Source organism: Sander lucioperca, chromosome 2, assembly GCF_008315115.2.
Source record: "Sander lucioperca isolate FBNREF2018 chromosome 2, SLUC_FBN_1.2, whole genome shotgun sequence".
Taxonomy (NCBI): Eukaryota; Metazoa; Chordata; class Actinopteri; order Perciformes; family Percidae; genus Sander; species Sander lucioperca.
In genome coordinates, this window is record NC_050174.1 from 43,355,832 (window position 1) to 43,371,764 (window position 15,933).

A 15,933-nucleotide genomic window follows, 5' to 3' on the forward strand; every position below is an offset into this window, starting at 1 on the left:
TTGGATACAATTCCTCCTCACTGTCCTTTTCGATTTACAGAGCCACATAATGATGACATATAATGGGCCACACAGCTACTTCTGGTGCACTAACTGCTGGCTAGATGCAAAATTGGGAGAAATTCAGTCGGCTCAAAAAGGAGCTGCCTGTGGTATCCTTGGTAACTAAAATAGTTGAACATTTTTTTTGTAAAAGGTCAGAAGTAAAATGGGATGAACTGGAGAATTAGATTCCTCCCCCACAACTGAGACTTCCTCTAAGCGTATTTAATTTTGGAGGTGTCCTTAGAGAGAGCGAGTGCACTCGGTGACAGAACCAAAGGGAAGGTGACAAAGATGGAGGGGCTCTTCACATTCACTCTCTCACATCATCATGACAGGAAAAAGAGAGGAAGATGAACTTGCTGGCACATGCTTATTCACCTTCCACTAACAGACTTGAGTCCTTGTATAATAATGAGGACAGAGAGAGTTAGCAGCTGATTAATATTTGAGTGAGCGTTTTGGAATCTCTCTAAATGAGTTTGCAGATTTGGGGCTGTCAGAGGGACTGCAGTAAGTGTACATTTTGGTGGGTAGTAATGGCACTTCATATTACATATTACACGCACGTTAAAGATTCTTTCTGAACATATGCCGCTGAGACCGTGGCATGCATTTACTTGTGCAAATTTAATTTTTTGGTCTTTAGAGGCTTTTGTAGCAGCATCACAAATCTGGTCACGATGGCTGCCAGGATAATGAAAGCATAAAATGGCTAAATGCAAGAAGCAAGCAGGCAAGAATCAACTCAGGAAGTAGAAGTAAATTGTTTCACACTGAAAAACATTTAGGAAACAACACATGCTTCTCCCCCTAAAACACCTCAGACACTAGGTATGACTGAAAATGTTGTTGACGATGAGCTTCCTAACAGTGCTGGTAAAAAAAACAAAAAGCATCTTTGTCGTTTAAGCATATGTAAATTTGGTGTTAACCTCAATATTTTGCTTACATAATAGTTATTTTCGGTGGGGCCATGAAAAGGAAGGTTGTGACCAATTTGCTTCTGCTCCAGAATATTAACTACATAAACAGTAAGAGGGAGAGATCATGGTCTTGATTTAATACAGAAGAACTCGGCAGTGACTTGAAACATGAGACGCAAAGCGTGAATTTTTTGCCTAAACGTAACCACAGACATGGTGCAAACCCCTGTCTCTGGAGCCAAAGGTCTTTGAATGCCTGGCATGATTTTTTCACTAAAATGTAACCACAGAGTAATTGGGAGAACAATTTTGTAATATATAAATGTAGGAATGTAATAGGAAAAAGGGATTTCCAGAGGGACAAAAAAAACTTGATGACTTGGAGTATCATGCACACTTAAAGATAATGATCAAATGATTAGCATATAGTATGTATGTATGTATTTAAAGATAATTTCAGAGTAACCAAAAAAATATTTTACTGGTTTGTGAGGGGTGAAAGACAAAAGCAGAAACATTCGAGGAATAAAAAGAGGATTTCTTACAATGTTCTCATTATCCACAGTGAAACCAAAGTATTGCCCTATAGTTGTCTAACCAAACATTTTACATCCTAATCCTAATCTTAAATGATGTACTGCGTGCAGCAGGAAATAGAGTTGGATGATTATGTTTGACTCTGTTATTGCAAGCCATGGATCACAGATTAAGTGATGTGTGTGAGTGTTTTTGAAGGATCTTGAGGACTGGAAGAGCTGAAAGAAGCTCTCCGAGGCTTCCATTATCAGAATGAAGCACCCGTAAAGAATCAGGGCCAGATGATGTTGTCAGAGTCCGCTGGGACATGGAGTCCAAAGAGTGAGCTGAAAAAGAGTGGAGAACAACGTTAAATATCATGTGTGATGGGAATTGTGTGCGTGTTTTTTTTACATACTGTACTCCGCTTTAAATAGAAAATAGCAGCAGCAGTAGCTAAATTAGGTAACGTGGTGGTGTGTTTTTACCTCATAGAGCACGCCAGCTATTAATATTTAACAATATCAACATGAATATGGCTAAAGGGCATATTCGTGTTGAGCAAGAGAGTCAATATGTTGGATCATGAGTCAATATTGTTGGATGGTCTAACAGTGTCTGCAACCCGTGCACCCTGTCACACCTTTCCAATGTTAAATTGGGGGGGCTGGATCTGACAATTTTTGTAACTTTCCGAAACAGACAATCACGCCCACTTCGGGCAAAGATTTGGCAAGGTGTGTGGAAGTAAGAAAGTAATCGATTTTCTTAAGTAAAAACAAGTGCCACAGTATGCATGCCTCCCACAAATTCCCATTTGAATGATTATCATGTCCCAACCCTCACTATCCTGGCAGGCTTTTCAAACCTCCTTTGAGTGTGGCCGGTGGGAACAGCTATAAACACTTTTGCCTTGTAGTTGGACGACATGTTAAATTAACTAACTTATTTTGAGTATAGCCCACTGTTAAGTCCCCTTGCTGTGCTTTTCTGTGGAGTGTTCGATTTGCTTAACAAAGCTGGTGGAATCACCTTTAACTGTTGTGTTGATTGCAAAGTGCTCAAGTCGTCTGTGGCTTAAATGAACTACTCTTTATTGTGTTGCTGGCTTTATGTGTAGCTTTTTAGTTGAAATATCTCTACTATTCTGAGGCCCTATTCTCTACTCCTCTATTCTGTAGAGCCTGTAGGGTATTTGCATTTTTGTTCAAGGACAGCCGTCTCTGACAGGGATGGACATGCTGACTGTTGGAAGGGGGAATCCATTTATCACCATGGTACTAATAGCTGCCCATCATCTCTATTGCTGTGAGAGCCAGTAAACTCCCGATAAGGACAGGTGGTGTGCTGTGCGGCGGAGGCCATAAAATATCCAAAGTACTGCTTTACGACAATTAGGAGGAAGTAAACAGAGATGATAAAGCCGTCAGGACTTAAAGTCAGAGGAGTGGAAGTGTTGTTTCTAGGTGTGCCTTTCAAGTACATCCAATCATTCTGTAAATGGCTCACCATTAAGAATAGTTTACCGTTGCAACATGATTATGAGCAGAAAGCAAAGCATGATAGTTTTTGAAGGGTAGTCAGGGTTGCCATCTGTGGGCGATTGAAAACCAGAATTATTGAGGGAGCTCATAGGTGGCCTAAGATTTTGAATCATGCTGCATGGATTATAGATAATTTTTTGCCCGACATGCCTCACAAGATAGTCGCTGGTAGAAGTCCTTAAAGAACAATACAGAAACCTTCAAAATCTACCATGGACAATCCCAAACTAGTACTGTAATTAAGTAGAAATTTGAGGTACTTGATATGTACTTGAGTCTTTTCATGCCATTTTCTACTTCTAATCCACTACATGTCAGAGAGAAAGTACTTTTACTTTTAATACTTTAGTACATTTTCCTGAACTTACATACAATACTTTTACTTAAGTAACATTTTCAATGCAGGACTTTTACTTGTAACAGAGTGGTATTAGTACATTTTCTTAAGTAAAGGATCTGAATACTTCTTCCACCACTGGTTGGCAAGTCACTTAGAACTAAGGAACCATGTATAATTGTTTAGCACAGGGGTGGCCAACCAGTTAGGTATAAAGAGCCACAAAAAAAAACGCACCATAGCAAAAAGCCACACAACACATGCACGTCCACACTACAACAGCAACAGTGTCTTCCAGATCTGATGACAGTCATAATACATAGCAGTTTTCATAGTTTTTTTTCTCACTTAGATTGACTCAGTGGGAAACCTGTCGTTGTTATCCACAATCCTTTTCAGGTCTTGCTTGAACTCGGTTGTGGCCACTCGAAGCAACTCTCTCACTCATTTGTCACTAAAGGGGCTTTCAAACAATCGGATTCAGCAGTGAAAGGGTTAACGAGGAAGGTGATCTGTGGCCGCTGTTTTTCCTCAGGTTGCAGAATCTGTCCTCAAAACTCTGCTGCATTATTTTCCATTTTAAAATAATTGGCAAATGTATTGGCAGTATTGGCAGATGCATTCAAATGTGTTTTTTTTTTACTTATCTGAAATACTGTATGTTTCAGAAAAGTTAAAAACAACAATCAACCAATGACACAGCCCCCAGCCACACAGTAAGAGCCTCACAGGAGCAGGCAAAGAGCCGCATACGGCTCAAGAGCCACAGGTTCGCCACCCCTGGTTTAGCAACACTTTCTACTAAGATGAGAAAGGGAAGTAAAATGATCTTTAGCTTACAGTCTTGTAAATCCAACTTACACTAGATAACTCAAAACTGTGACCGGAAAATAAAGGACAACAAAGCTACCATATAACTAGACTGACATTCTAAAGCCATGGCATTGCTAATCTACTGATGCTAAGCTATAAGTTATAAAGTTGACAGTGTTTGCCATCTTAGTTTAGCGTGTCAGCATGCTAACATACAGTAATAAGCACATAACATTAAGTACAGCTGAGGTTGATGAGGATGTCAAAAGTTACCTGCTGGAAGAAAAGTTAAGTTATCACCAAAATTACATTTCTTGAGAGGACATGGATATCTGCACAAAATGTCATGGCAATCCGTTCAAAAGCTGTTGAAGCAGCTGACTTGGCTAGAAATACTTCACTAGACTAAACTGAAGTAATGCAAACGTAATTAAAGTGTAATAAGTTGATTAGCAGCTATCTCCATATCACTAAATATACCACATAAAGATAAGTGGGAAAGTATGTGTTTTTGTTATTTGGGTGAACTGTAGCCTAAGAAAACCCTGACGAACTTCCGGCAAATTTGAGATTTGCTCTGCAAGTCAGTCTGGATCGTTGGTCTGATTGGTTGAAGGACTATCCAATTGCGCCCAGAGGCATTTGAGCAGTGTCCGTTGGTGACGCCCCTTTGGAAATGAGCTGTGAATGAAGCTTGCCCAGACCCACTCTCAGTTACAACTGAGAAGGGTCTGGTGTCAACCAGGCTAGGTGAACTGACCTTTTATGCTTAATATCATAGTCAAATCAGACAAGTGCAGCCTGAAACTGCAGCCACTTCTTTAAAGAGCTCATATTATGCTCATTTCCAGGTTCATAATTGTATTTAGAGGCTATATCAGAATAGGTTTACATGGTTTAATTTTCCAAAAACACCCTATTTTTGTTGTACTGCACATTGCTGCAGCTCCTCTTTGTGGTGTTGAGCTCTCTGTTTTAGCTACTGAGGCATCTCACTTCTGTTCCATCTTTGTTGGGAATCGCACATGAGCAGTAACTAGATAAGGACTACTATCCAGTCAGAAGCAGAGTATGAGGGCGTGCCACGCTCGCAGCTAGGCGAGGATTGTAACGTGCATTACAAAGTGACACAAAATGGCACACGTTTGTCTCTGAAGTAAAGGCTGGACTACAATAGAGCTGTTTGGAGCAGTTGGTGAACAGTGTTTTCTGTGGGAGATGGTAAGTGCATTTGGGGTGGACTTTGGGCTTTTTCACTTTGTAAACCTATAACATGCACAAAAAAGATCAAAATGAAGGAAAATGGAAATAGCCAAAAAGTATAATATGAGCACTCTAACGTCTTATTTTATCAAAAAGATGTATTGAGCATAGAATAAGCCTTAGAGAGAAGACACACCAGCCCGATAATCGGGTGTCGGGCCGCCTGGCGAGGTCGGTGACTCGAGTCTGTTCCGTGTGTTCCGTGCCATCGGCCGTCCGAGGAGCCGTTGGCCTTCATTTGGGCCGACCCGACATGTTCAGTCGGGGACAGGGCAGTCGGGACTCACCCGGAAATGGGGAGCGGATGAGCCTCTCAAAATCTGACGAAAATCTTTTAAACTGACCTTTGTCAATCTGAAATGAAGACAGATTCAGCAACTGCATGGCCTATTTCTCGCTTAAAATGTTTTCAGAAACACGTTTCGGTGAACTATTTTAGTACAATATGAGATCGTATTCTGAACAAGCCGCCATGACAGTCTGGCTGTGAATTTCCGGAGAAAAAAGAACCACGTGACGCGTTCGTCCAATCAGCTGCCGGTCTTCATTTTATGGTAAATAATCAGACTGTTAATGGAAACAATACAGGGCAGCGCCGCCTGCTGCTATGGAGACGTATTACGTTTCGCGCACGCGCAGAGCGTACGCTCAAGTTGGCGTCGCCACAGTGTGTTCTGAGGCATTTTTTGGACCTTGGGACCCGACTGATCAGTCCGACTCGCTTTTCTGCCGACGGTCGGCCCGTCTGGTTGGTGTGTCAGGGCCCTAAGGTCATCATAAAGTATACACAGTTTTGGCCTATAGCCTATACTTTCTGGTAGACATTTTTTTTTTGTCTTGGGTAGCAATTCCCAAGCATCTTTCTACATGTCGGCTAAAGTAAGTGCCTACACTTGTTCACAGGCTATTTGACACAAGTCAGACCTAAGCTGGCAGTCCTGTGGCTGGAGGTAACAGACATATCCGAGGGATGAAGTACTGAAGTCTGTCCAGGGATGACTCAGTTTATGCAAGAGTGAAGATGACGGCAGCTACTTTACTCATTCATCCTTAACATGAGCAGAAGTCAGAGAACAAAACCGAACCTGACCTAAACAGGTGCAAGTTCTTTTGATCTAAACATAGTTGGAAACAGATGGGATTACTCCTTTGCCTCCTTGTTGAGGAGGAAACAACAGTGCTGCTCGTGTTGTGCGGTGTGCTCTGTGAGAGAAGCAGCTCAATTTCTGTTTTCTGGAGGTTCCTCAAATAGAATAGGAGAGCTGAAGCATTCCTTGAGGACTGAGGTTGTTGTCTGATGTCGGAGAAATCCCAGAACTCTCACTAGACAGATTTGGTCCTTTTCAGTCTAGGGCAGCTCAGAATAAATACTCTGTGATGATATCTTCATTGAAATAAACACTGTAACACTGTTTCATTTTTTTCTTGTCATTTACTGTATTTTTTACCTAAAGAGAAACCTTGTTGGTTTCGGGTTAGTACAGCTGGTATTATTAGAAAATTGCACACCAAAAGAAAATCAATAAATAAACAAGCTTTTCTTTCAAATATTTTTCAGCAAGAACAGTTTGCACTGAACACAGAGTGAACAATGGAGTGAACAATGGATTGGGTGTTTTCAGATTTTCCCTTTTTCAGCACTCTCCATTCACTTTATGGAAAACAAACCAAGCATGAACACAATGAATACCCAATACTGACCGCTGGATAAAAAGCAGCCCAGTTGCACTCAGTTCTTGAAGAGACACTTCAACCCAAATTCTTTGATTTCAGGCGATGTCTGCATCTCTGAGCCCACTTCACTCACACAGGAACAAAAAAAGATATTCTGCCTAAAACACTTCACTTTCTCACAGACTTATTATGGATTACCCTTAAGTATATGACATAGGAATGCTAAATGGCTGAGAGGAGAGTTTCTCTAGGAGAAATGATCTGTCATTTGAAAGAACTCTCTTCCAGGCCTGTTACTTTCATTTCAGGAGATCCTGTTCTAAATTTACCACTCCTCCGCTCAAACCAACTGCAGCTTGGTAAATATTTCACTGTGTATCCATTCTGAGACATAAAAGGATTGAGACTGAGGTGCTCCTTGAGATGACTGACGACTGTTGCACACCAGGGCTGCTTACAATGTTTCAGCACAGAGCTGCCCTGGTTGGTAGCCTAGTGGAAGTAATGGAATTCTCCATTAGCTCGGGCACGCTGTCAGAGGCAGGGTAATCCCAAGGGCTGCTGCGTCTGTGGATATGTCCCAAATCCTCCAGAGAAAAAAAAACAAAACATGCACACACATTCTAAACTCTCCATGTATGTCACTGTTACTGTTTAGTGCATGGTGTCTTCTGGGAGGTGATTATAATCTATTGCCACAGTTTTTTTTCTCATGATTATGTGCTTTCTCTGAGGTGTGAGGTATCCCATGTGGTTTAAAATATGTTATGCATTTTTAAATATGCTACAATTTCATATATATATTTTTTGCATTCGACTCGATAATTGCATATTGCAGATATCATGCTGAAAAAACAATGTCCCTTGAAGCTGCTATAATAAATATTTCTTTATTAACAATAGATGAAATGACTGTAATGTGAGAGGGGTCGCTTGTAGTGGTGAAACTACAGAGAATGATCCCCTTTTGCAGTTCCCTTCAGATCTAATGGAGCGCCACCTGCGAGCTAGTTCAGGCAGTCAACTAGAGCTGCGCTGCTACGTACACACGTGACATGCCTCATTATCCAAAACACACTCACAATTTCCCATCTCGCCCTCTGCCTTGTCAATGCAACTGCTGAAAAAGAAGAAGTCTGAAGACAGTGTCTGGATGCCGTACTCTACATTCTACTGTTGCAATAAACATTTCAAATGAGAGTTGTCTGATTGACGTGAGCTTATTAGTAACTTTAAGCTCATTGTTTGGGTTTTATGGCCCAAAGTACACTACCTTCCCATCCCCAGACAGCAGACAGACAGGTTAGCAACTAGCTAGTGAACATAATAGAACATTAAGCAGCTGGAAAGCTGAATATTTCCCTAGTAGTAGTTAAAGAGCAAAGCAGACCTAAAAGAGAGTTACATTCATCAGACACTAGTGTCGCTTTGCCAGACCTTCCTCCACAGCGCTGCGAAGGAGGGTCTGGCTAGTCCATGCAGCATTCCGGGATGGGAGAGAAACATGCTCTGGTTTATTGGCATTTCTTTAAACCAATCAAAATCGTCATGGGCGGCGGTAAGCGCCGCATGGAGCTCCGGTGCCGCCGCAAAATATCCTCGGGATGGAACTTGTTTTGGTGGAACATGTGTACGTTTAAAAGTTATTTTAGTCGTGCAACAGAAAACTCAAATTGGACAGATAGTCTAGCTAGCTGTCTGGATTTACCCTGCAGCGATCTGAGGAGCAGTTAACCACAGTCCTCATAAATCGACCAGAGTTTAAAATTCCAACACAAGGGAAGCGTTAGGTAACGGAAATCTGGCTGAAAAGAAGGACATACGGCGGAATTTCCGGTGGCAATGGGACAATCCCTGAAGTAGTCGTGGATATAGACTAATCAGACTCCAAATAAATGATAATGTTGCTCTGTGTCTGCTGGATGTGGAAATAAGCAACTGTTTGCTAATAACTACTAAATTAAAACTATTCGCCATATCCACTTTAAAATGTCAATGTTGTGTTTATACCTTGTTTCTGCTGCCCACAGGGGGCAAAACAAAAATCAGCTATTGTAGTTTTAATAATTCTAAACTGATTTACATTACATTTACATTGCATTATTTTGGTTATATTCACATATTATGCCAACTAATTCTCACTCCCAAATCGTCAAATACGGCAGCTTGGTCAGTTGCCCTAAGGCGGCCTTCTGTGTCTGTATTAGGGATGGGAAGATTCACCGATTTGGATCGGTGCTCGGACATAAAAATGCACCATGCGAGTGCACCTATTATAAAAGTTTTCACTGGATACAATTTGGGAAGGACTCGTGATGCATCGTTTTTTTTTTTTAGGGCATTTTTGGTCTTTATTTTTGACAGGACAGCTGAAGACATGAAAGGGGAGAGAGATGGGGGAATGACATGCAGCAAAGGGCCACATGTCGGAGTTGAAGCCGCGGCCCGCTCTATATATGGGCGCCCGCTCTACCAACTGAGCTATCCACGCGCCCGCATCGGTAAATTCTGATTCATTTATATTATTATTAGTAGAAAACATACGAGAAATGTGACCAATAATTTAATATTAAGATTAATTGCTCCCCTTTAAACTGTTTCACTGTCCCAAGCGCGCACTCTCATCTCCGCTGCTGCCTGTGACCAATAACGCTACTACAGAGGCCGATGTGTGTCTAACGTCCGCGTCACATCAGAGATTAACATGGAGGAGGAAGAGCTACGCATTACACCGAATTCCTCCAAATCATCAACAGCTTCCCCTTACCTTTAGCCTACCTACACTCTGTTATTTCTCCACTACTCATCTCACTCTGTGACTTGTGTTACTCAGTGCTGACTGTCAGACACAATCACACGCACGCACGCACGCACGCACGCACGCACGCACGCACGCACGCACGCACGCACGCACACACACACACACACACACACACACACACAGGCTGTTATGAAGACTATCACACATATTACTTTTTGTCGAGCATCACATAAGGTCACATCAAAATGACCAATTGTTGTGAAAAAGTAGAGGATTCTGATTGATTACGATATAGTAACATCATTTCTGTCAATATATATTATAATCAAATTTGTTCTTCAAAGACTAAATATGCTTTTAGTATGCCTTTAATAGAAGTGAAAGTATTTCTGCCAGCTTGTGAGAGCACAATGCAGGCTGCTTACCAACACATTTTTGGTTTGCTTAAGAAGAACCAAAGAAATAAAATCAAACGCATTGAATCACATTGTGTTAAATCAAATCATGTTGAATGGCTATGCAGTGCAATAGGGGGTGGATCGAATCGCAACAGTAGTTACTGCATCGAGAGATGTGTATTGCATCGCCCGCGGACCAGAGATGCACATTCCTACTCTGCATGAAATGCACTGGGCTTTCAGCTAACTCCAATGTAAGCCCACGCGCTGCAATATTAGACGCTCAGAGCAACTGCTTGACCACGGCATGGTGAGATGACAGTATAAAGAGTGACAATGTCCACAGGGACAAAGAGCCACAAAGTAGGGCAGAGGTTGTGGCAGATTGATGGGTCAAACATAGGACTTTCACCCAGGTGACTGCTGCTCAAATCCCATGTGAAACCAAAAGTCAACGTTCACTAAATATGTAAGTTACCTTACTTTTGTAACAAACTTAACTAATGTCACTTTAAGTTACATAACAAACATACTTATTTTAATCCAAACCACAATCCTTTACTAAACTTAAAGTTTTGTTACCTAAACCTCACCCTACCATGCACACTGAAAAATGACGGCATGAGGTCCTGACCAAGCACCCGTATGTGATGAGTTGGGAGTGAGAATTTGTTGATTGTGCATTTTATGTTACCTTGGTATGTTGTAGTGATGTCATTATTCTCTATATATAAACCTCATTTTGTATATAAACCTCATTTTGCGATGTTCTTTATCATATATTCATATATATATTCATGTATGCTATCCTGTTCTTGGCTCTCACAGGTCTGGAATGTTTAATCCCTTTATGTCAAAACGAACAAGATAAAACCAACTGGCGGTCCCACAGACTAGTTGGCCTGCCTGCTAAAATACAAGCAGGAAGCTGTGTAATAAAGTGTTAAACATGTGTGCCGTCTTATCCAACCTGGCAGTTGTTTCTCCGCAAAGGACGGTGAGGGGATTTTGTATCCAATGAGAGTGTGTCTGAAAACAGTCCTGCCTTCTAAAGGGCTGAAGATTCATAGGTTTGTGGAGGACTGCCCTCCACCCACCACAAATATCCCCCCAAATAAGCACCACAACCACCTTCCTCATTACTGAATAACGCATTTAAAGAGAAGTGTTGCATTACTGGGTTTCTATTATGTATTCCTAAGAATTCCCACAGCATGGAGTGTACCCATCTCAGGATCTTACTTGTATCTATTTGACATTGCTTGCCTGGGCATGGTACACTGGTACATTTTAAGTGCGGGTTGTAAATTAGGCAGAGCAGGATTTGAGCTGAATACAGTGTACAGTATTTGTTATGTAATATTCAGTGAGCACAACTAACCAGCCAAGCCAAGGGAGTTTTAAAAGCCCGTGTAATAGTGTATTTGGTCTCATGGTCATCTACAGTATGCCACCACTCATCCACTCCAGCTGCCAAGGGTGACAAAATAATGACACCTGTATCAGAAAAATGATGGGCGTTTCACTTGTTGTCATGGCAACACTGACAAATTCTGATACGTGTGGCATGTAGGTGACATACCTCATGTGCCTGCCGAATTACGGTGTACATGTGGCCCAGATAGGAACTGAAAATAAATATTGTAACTCTGTGCAGCTTTTTCTAAGCTGATTAAAAAACATCAGATGTGTGTGTGTGTGTGTGAGAGTGGGGAGGGGGGTGGGCGGGGTGTGTGTATGTGTGTGTGTGTGTGTGTGTGTGTGTGTGATGTAATCGTGTGCATTCAGCCTCAGTGCAGTTGTAGCTGTATTGTCTTTTCCAAGTGATTGTGATTTAGATCAATACCACTTGCACGGTGTGTTGTCAGTTGTTAACAAGCTACAGTGTGCAGCAGACATGCTGGACTACAGTGCCCTGTTTTCTGAAGCCAGTAAGCTTTTAGCAAACAAAAAATGTGGATTTTGTATTTGCAAAATTTTTGTTGCTGTACTGTGTACCTGCAAAGTTTTTAAAAGGACTGGAATGAATTTAAGAGTAATTTTAGCATCAACAAAAACAAAGTGGTGTAATTAATGCCCGTCCTTTTAATTTAAAATTTAATTAAGGAATTTAACAGAATATAAAGTGCAGATTCTACACAGAGTCACAGGCATTTGTAACAAACGTATTTGTAAAAAATCCTTAAATATCACATATCATCTGTTATACTAAACATTCATCTTTACTTCATTCACGTCTCTTCTTATTGAAATAAACATTAAGGAAAATGTGCAATCTTTCAGACTGGACCTGACTCGTATAAACTCAACATCTAAAAGCCGTTGATAGAGTGAAAAATCCGGCCCAGGCTGACTGAGCTGAATTTGATGTCCACAGTGCTGATAGCATCATTGTTGGATGCCGAGACGAATTGGCCAGTGCTCCCTGAAGCTTTTTATCTTATGATTAACCATAGAGACAGAAACAACAAAAACAGCCGGAAGTGTCAAATATACAGCTTTCATCAATGACGCATTTGATGCTGATGAAGGCTGCGGGCACACAGCCAAATCATGCTGAGATGTTCACACAGATTGATCATTTGGTGAGAATAGTGGCTATTTTCCCAGTTTTGTACAAATTCAAGCTTTTCACACCTCACTTTGTCTTAATCTTTCTGACACCTCCAGCTGCTATTTGAAACCACTGAGCTGCCTGTTTGATTGATAGCTCCCTCTCTACCTACTAAGCTCCTCCAAAGCCAAAGAAAAGCAGCTAATGGCCCAACAGGCAATGACAGAGCTTATGACCTCTCCTTGAAATGCCTGTGTTTGAAATGAGTGGACATGTATTTGATGCTACTACACTGCAGTTTCATCTCAATAAAAGGCAGGCAGCAGATGTTCTTGCTTCAACACGATGTCTGAGTGCATTAAATGTGATAAATCATCCTTGTTTTTGCTATGATTAAGCTACTGTACTGAACAAGGTATTAAATGCTTTTAGAGAAAATGTCAGGGTAGCTTCAATTGCTTTTATTCCTAAATTGAAAGTCTGCATGTACTGATACTTTTTTTGGTCTCCTTTTCTCAAAGATATCTGGGGATAACACGGCCCCTCACCTACCCTGCCCGGCAGAACGGTCAGCTGATGGCGAAGATGATCCTGGGAGTGTGGCTGGTGTCAGCATCCATTACCCTGCCGCCTTTCTGCGGCTGGGCCAAAAATGTCCACACAGCCGGCGTGTGCCTCATTAGCCAAGACTTTGGCTACACCATCTATTCCACAGCTGTAGCCTTCTACATCCCTATGCTGGTCATGCTGGTCATGTACTACAAGATCTTCAGGGCAGCTCGCAAGAGTGGAGCCAAGCACCGCTTTAATGACCTTCCGCGCCGCGAGCGCATCGAAACAGTGACTAATGAGGCACTGCGAATGCAGGGCCTGAAACCGCCCGGTGTGGTGGAGGAGTGCGCGTCCTTATCGCGCCTGCTAAACCGTGAGCGCAGAAACATCTCCATCTTCAAGCGGGAGCAGAAAGCAGCGACAACACTGGGGGTGATCGTGGGGGTCTTCACTGTGTGCTGGCTGCCGTTCTTCATCCTGTCCACTGCCAGGCCCTTTATCTGTGGAGTGGAGTGTAGCTGTGTGCCCATCTGGCTGGAGCGCACGCTGCTCTGGTTAGGCTATGCCAACTCCCTAATGAACCCCTTCATCTACGCCTTCTTCAACCGAGACCTGCGATCCACTTATCGTGACCTTCTCCGCTGTCGTTATCGCAACATCAACCGCCGACTGTCTGCTGTGGGCGTGCATGAGGCTCTCAAGGTTTAAAGCAGGGTAATTCAGCAGCATATATTGACCCTCAAGGAGTAGGGTATGTGCCTGTGCGTGTACACTTGGTGCTTAAAGGGCGACATGAACACAGTAGGCCTGTAGAAAAGACAAAGACTGACAGAATGGGAGTCACTGTTGGTGGCTCTCTGGCCGCCCGGCAAAGGCAGAGAGACAACCCGATCATTTCATTGTGTGTGTGACTCAGTCATCCTATTTTGGGAAAGAAAATCCTAGAGCGTACTTGATGAGCTATTCAAGTAGACACTGCTTTTGTGCATATGCCACAATTCTGTCCTGGCTCTGGATTCATGGAAGGATAATGTAGTGACAAAGGAAATGACATGTCAACACAATCAATCATCTTAAGGCTTTCAGAGGGTTAAGAAAGCAAACAGATTTCTGTATGATAACAAAATTGATGTTTGATAAGGCAAAACATTTGTTTTGTTGCACACTGTCTTCTAAACATCTTCATCTAAACATGCATTTGAGCACATCCCAGATTAATTTCAAACAGAGAGTCAGAGACACTTGGTGTATTGTGCTTTGTGCTAGGATGAAATATTATTTAAATCACTTTTTCTTCAGTCATACTTTTCAATTTGGTCCTCTCACTAAATTTAACAAGAGCACCTTAAATGTTTCACAAATGTTTACAATGTGGTGATGCCAAGGGAATGGAAGTGGGTGGAAAATGGTGTTAAAATGCAACATGAAGGGAACATTTTTCCATTCATGAAATCTCAGTGTTTGTTGCTCTAAGAATAAACTGAAAGTAGTTTGTTTAGTGTCTGCATGAAACACATTTGTCTTACATGCCACTGTGTACATAAATACACTGGTTACAGAATTCAGATTCTGAAAGTGTATAACAGTTTGGCAGAAGTGTTTCCATGTTTCAACCAACACTTTATCGCACACTTCAATTCCAAATGAACTGTATGTGTATGTGTCAGAAACCACGATACTGTGGACGTTTTTCACTCGTGTTATTTTTGCCTCGATCAATTTCATTCCACATTTGGCTGCTGACATTATTGGTTGCATACAGTTAACTAAACCTGTTGAACTCTGCAGTTTCACTTTAAGAATTGACGTAATGTTCTTGAGACTCTTCTGCCCCACAGGACGCTAACAGCATTTCTATCTAAATTTTGAATCAGGATGTGGTTACTTCCCTCCTGACACTTCTTTCAGTGTCAAATGTCATCAGTCGAGTAGTGTGTGCTTTTTCTACCTCCATTTTTGAGATTTCTGTACATTTCCTCCAACAGATGTACCGCTGTCTTGCATCATTTTATATTTAACTGCTGTTTTATATTGTGTAAGATCAATCTATCTACAACTGCTCTGTGATTGCTCTGTTTAACCGTTTTGTCATTACCTTCAGAAACGAGCTGGGGAGGTGGCATAGCATTTCATCACTTTGTAAATAAAGAAACACTTGGCTAAAATGTCACTGTGGCCTACAGTTAGTAACCTTGATGATGATATACAATAACGCACACGTGACTGGTTCAGCGATAGAGTTTGTCTTTAGACCGAGAATCAAAAGATCATTTTTTTCTCTAATTTTCAAACAGGAGATAATCCACACAGGTCTCCAGAGCATTATCATCAAAAGCCTGATCCACACAATTCATTATCCTCGCTGACTTAACTGATTGGGTTTATCATGAGCAATAAAGACAAACCTTAAGGCCTGCTGGACGCTTTTGAAACATTCATGGTATGTCTTAAGAATTAGCTCATGGCCCAAGGCCGTCATGCTACTGCAAGGACTCTGCAGACTTGTATGAGGATTGTGACCCAAAATAGACGACTTTATTCTCTGTCTGCTTG

General features: G+C 41.7%; 1 protein-coding gene across 1 annotated transcript in view; it reads left to right on the plus strand.

The window, feature by feature from the left end:
- Positions 1-15,550, plus strand: part of htr7c (5-hydroxytryptamine (serotonin) receptor 7c) — a 29,979-nt gene extending 14,429 nt beyond the window's left edge. Inside the window, exon 2 of the mRNA XM_031300845.2 lies at positions 13,350-15,550. Within this exon, the coding sequence (XP_031156705.1) occupies positions 13,350-14,088 (739 nt within the window). The 3' untranslated portion in view covers positions 14,089-15,550. The remainder of the gene's footprint in view (positions 1-13,349) is intronic.
- Positions 15,551-15,933: the final 383 nt, after the last annotated feature.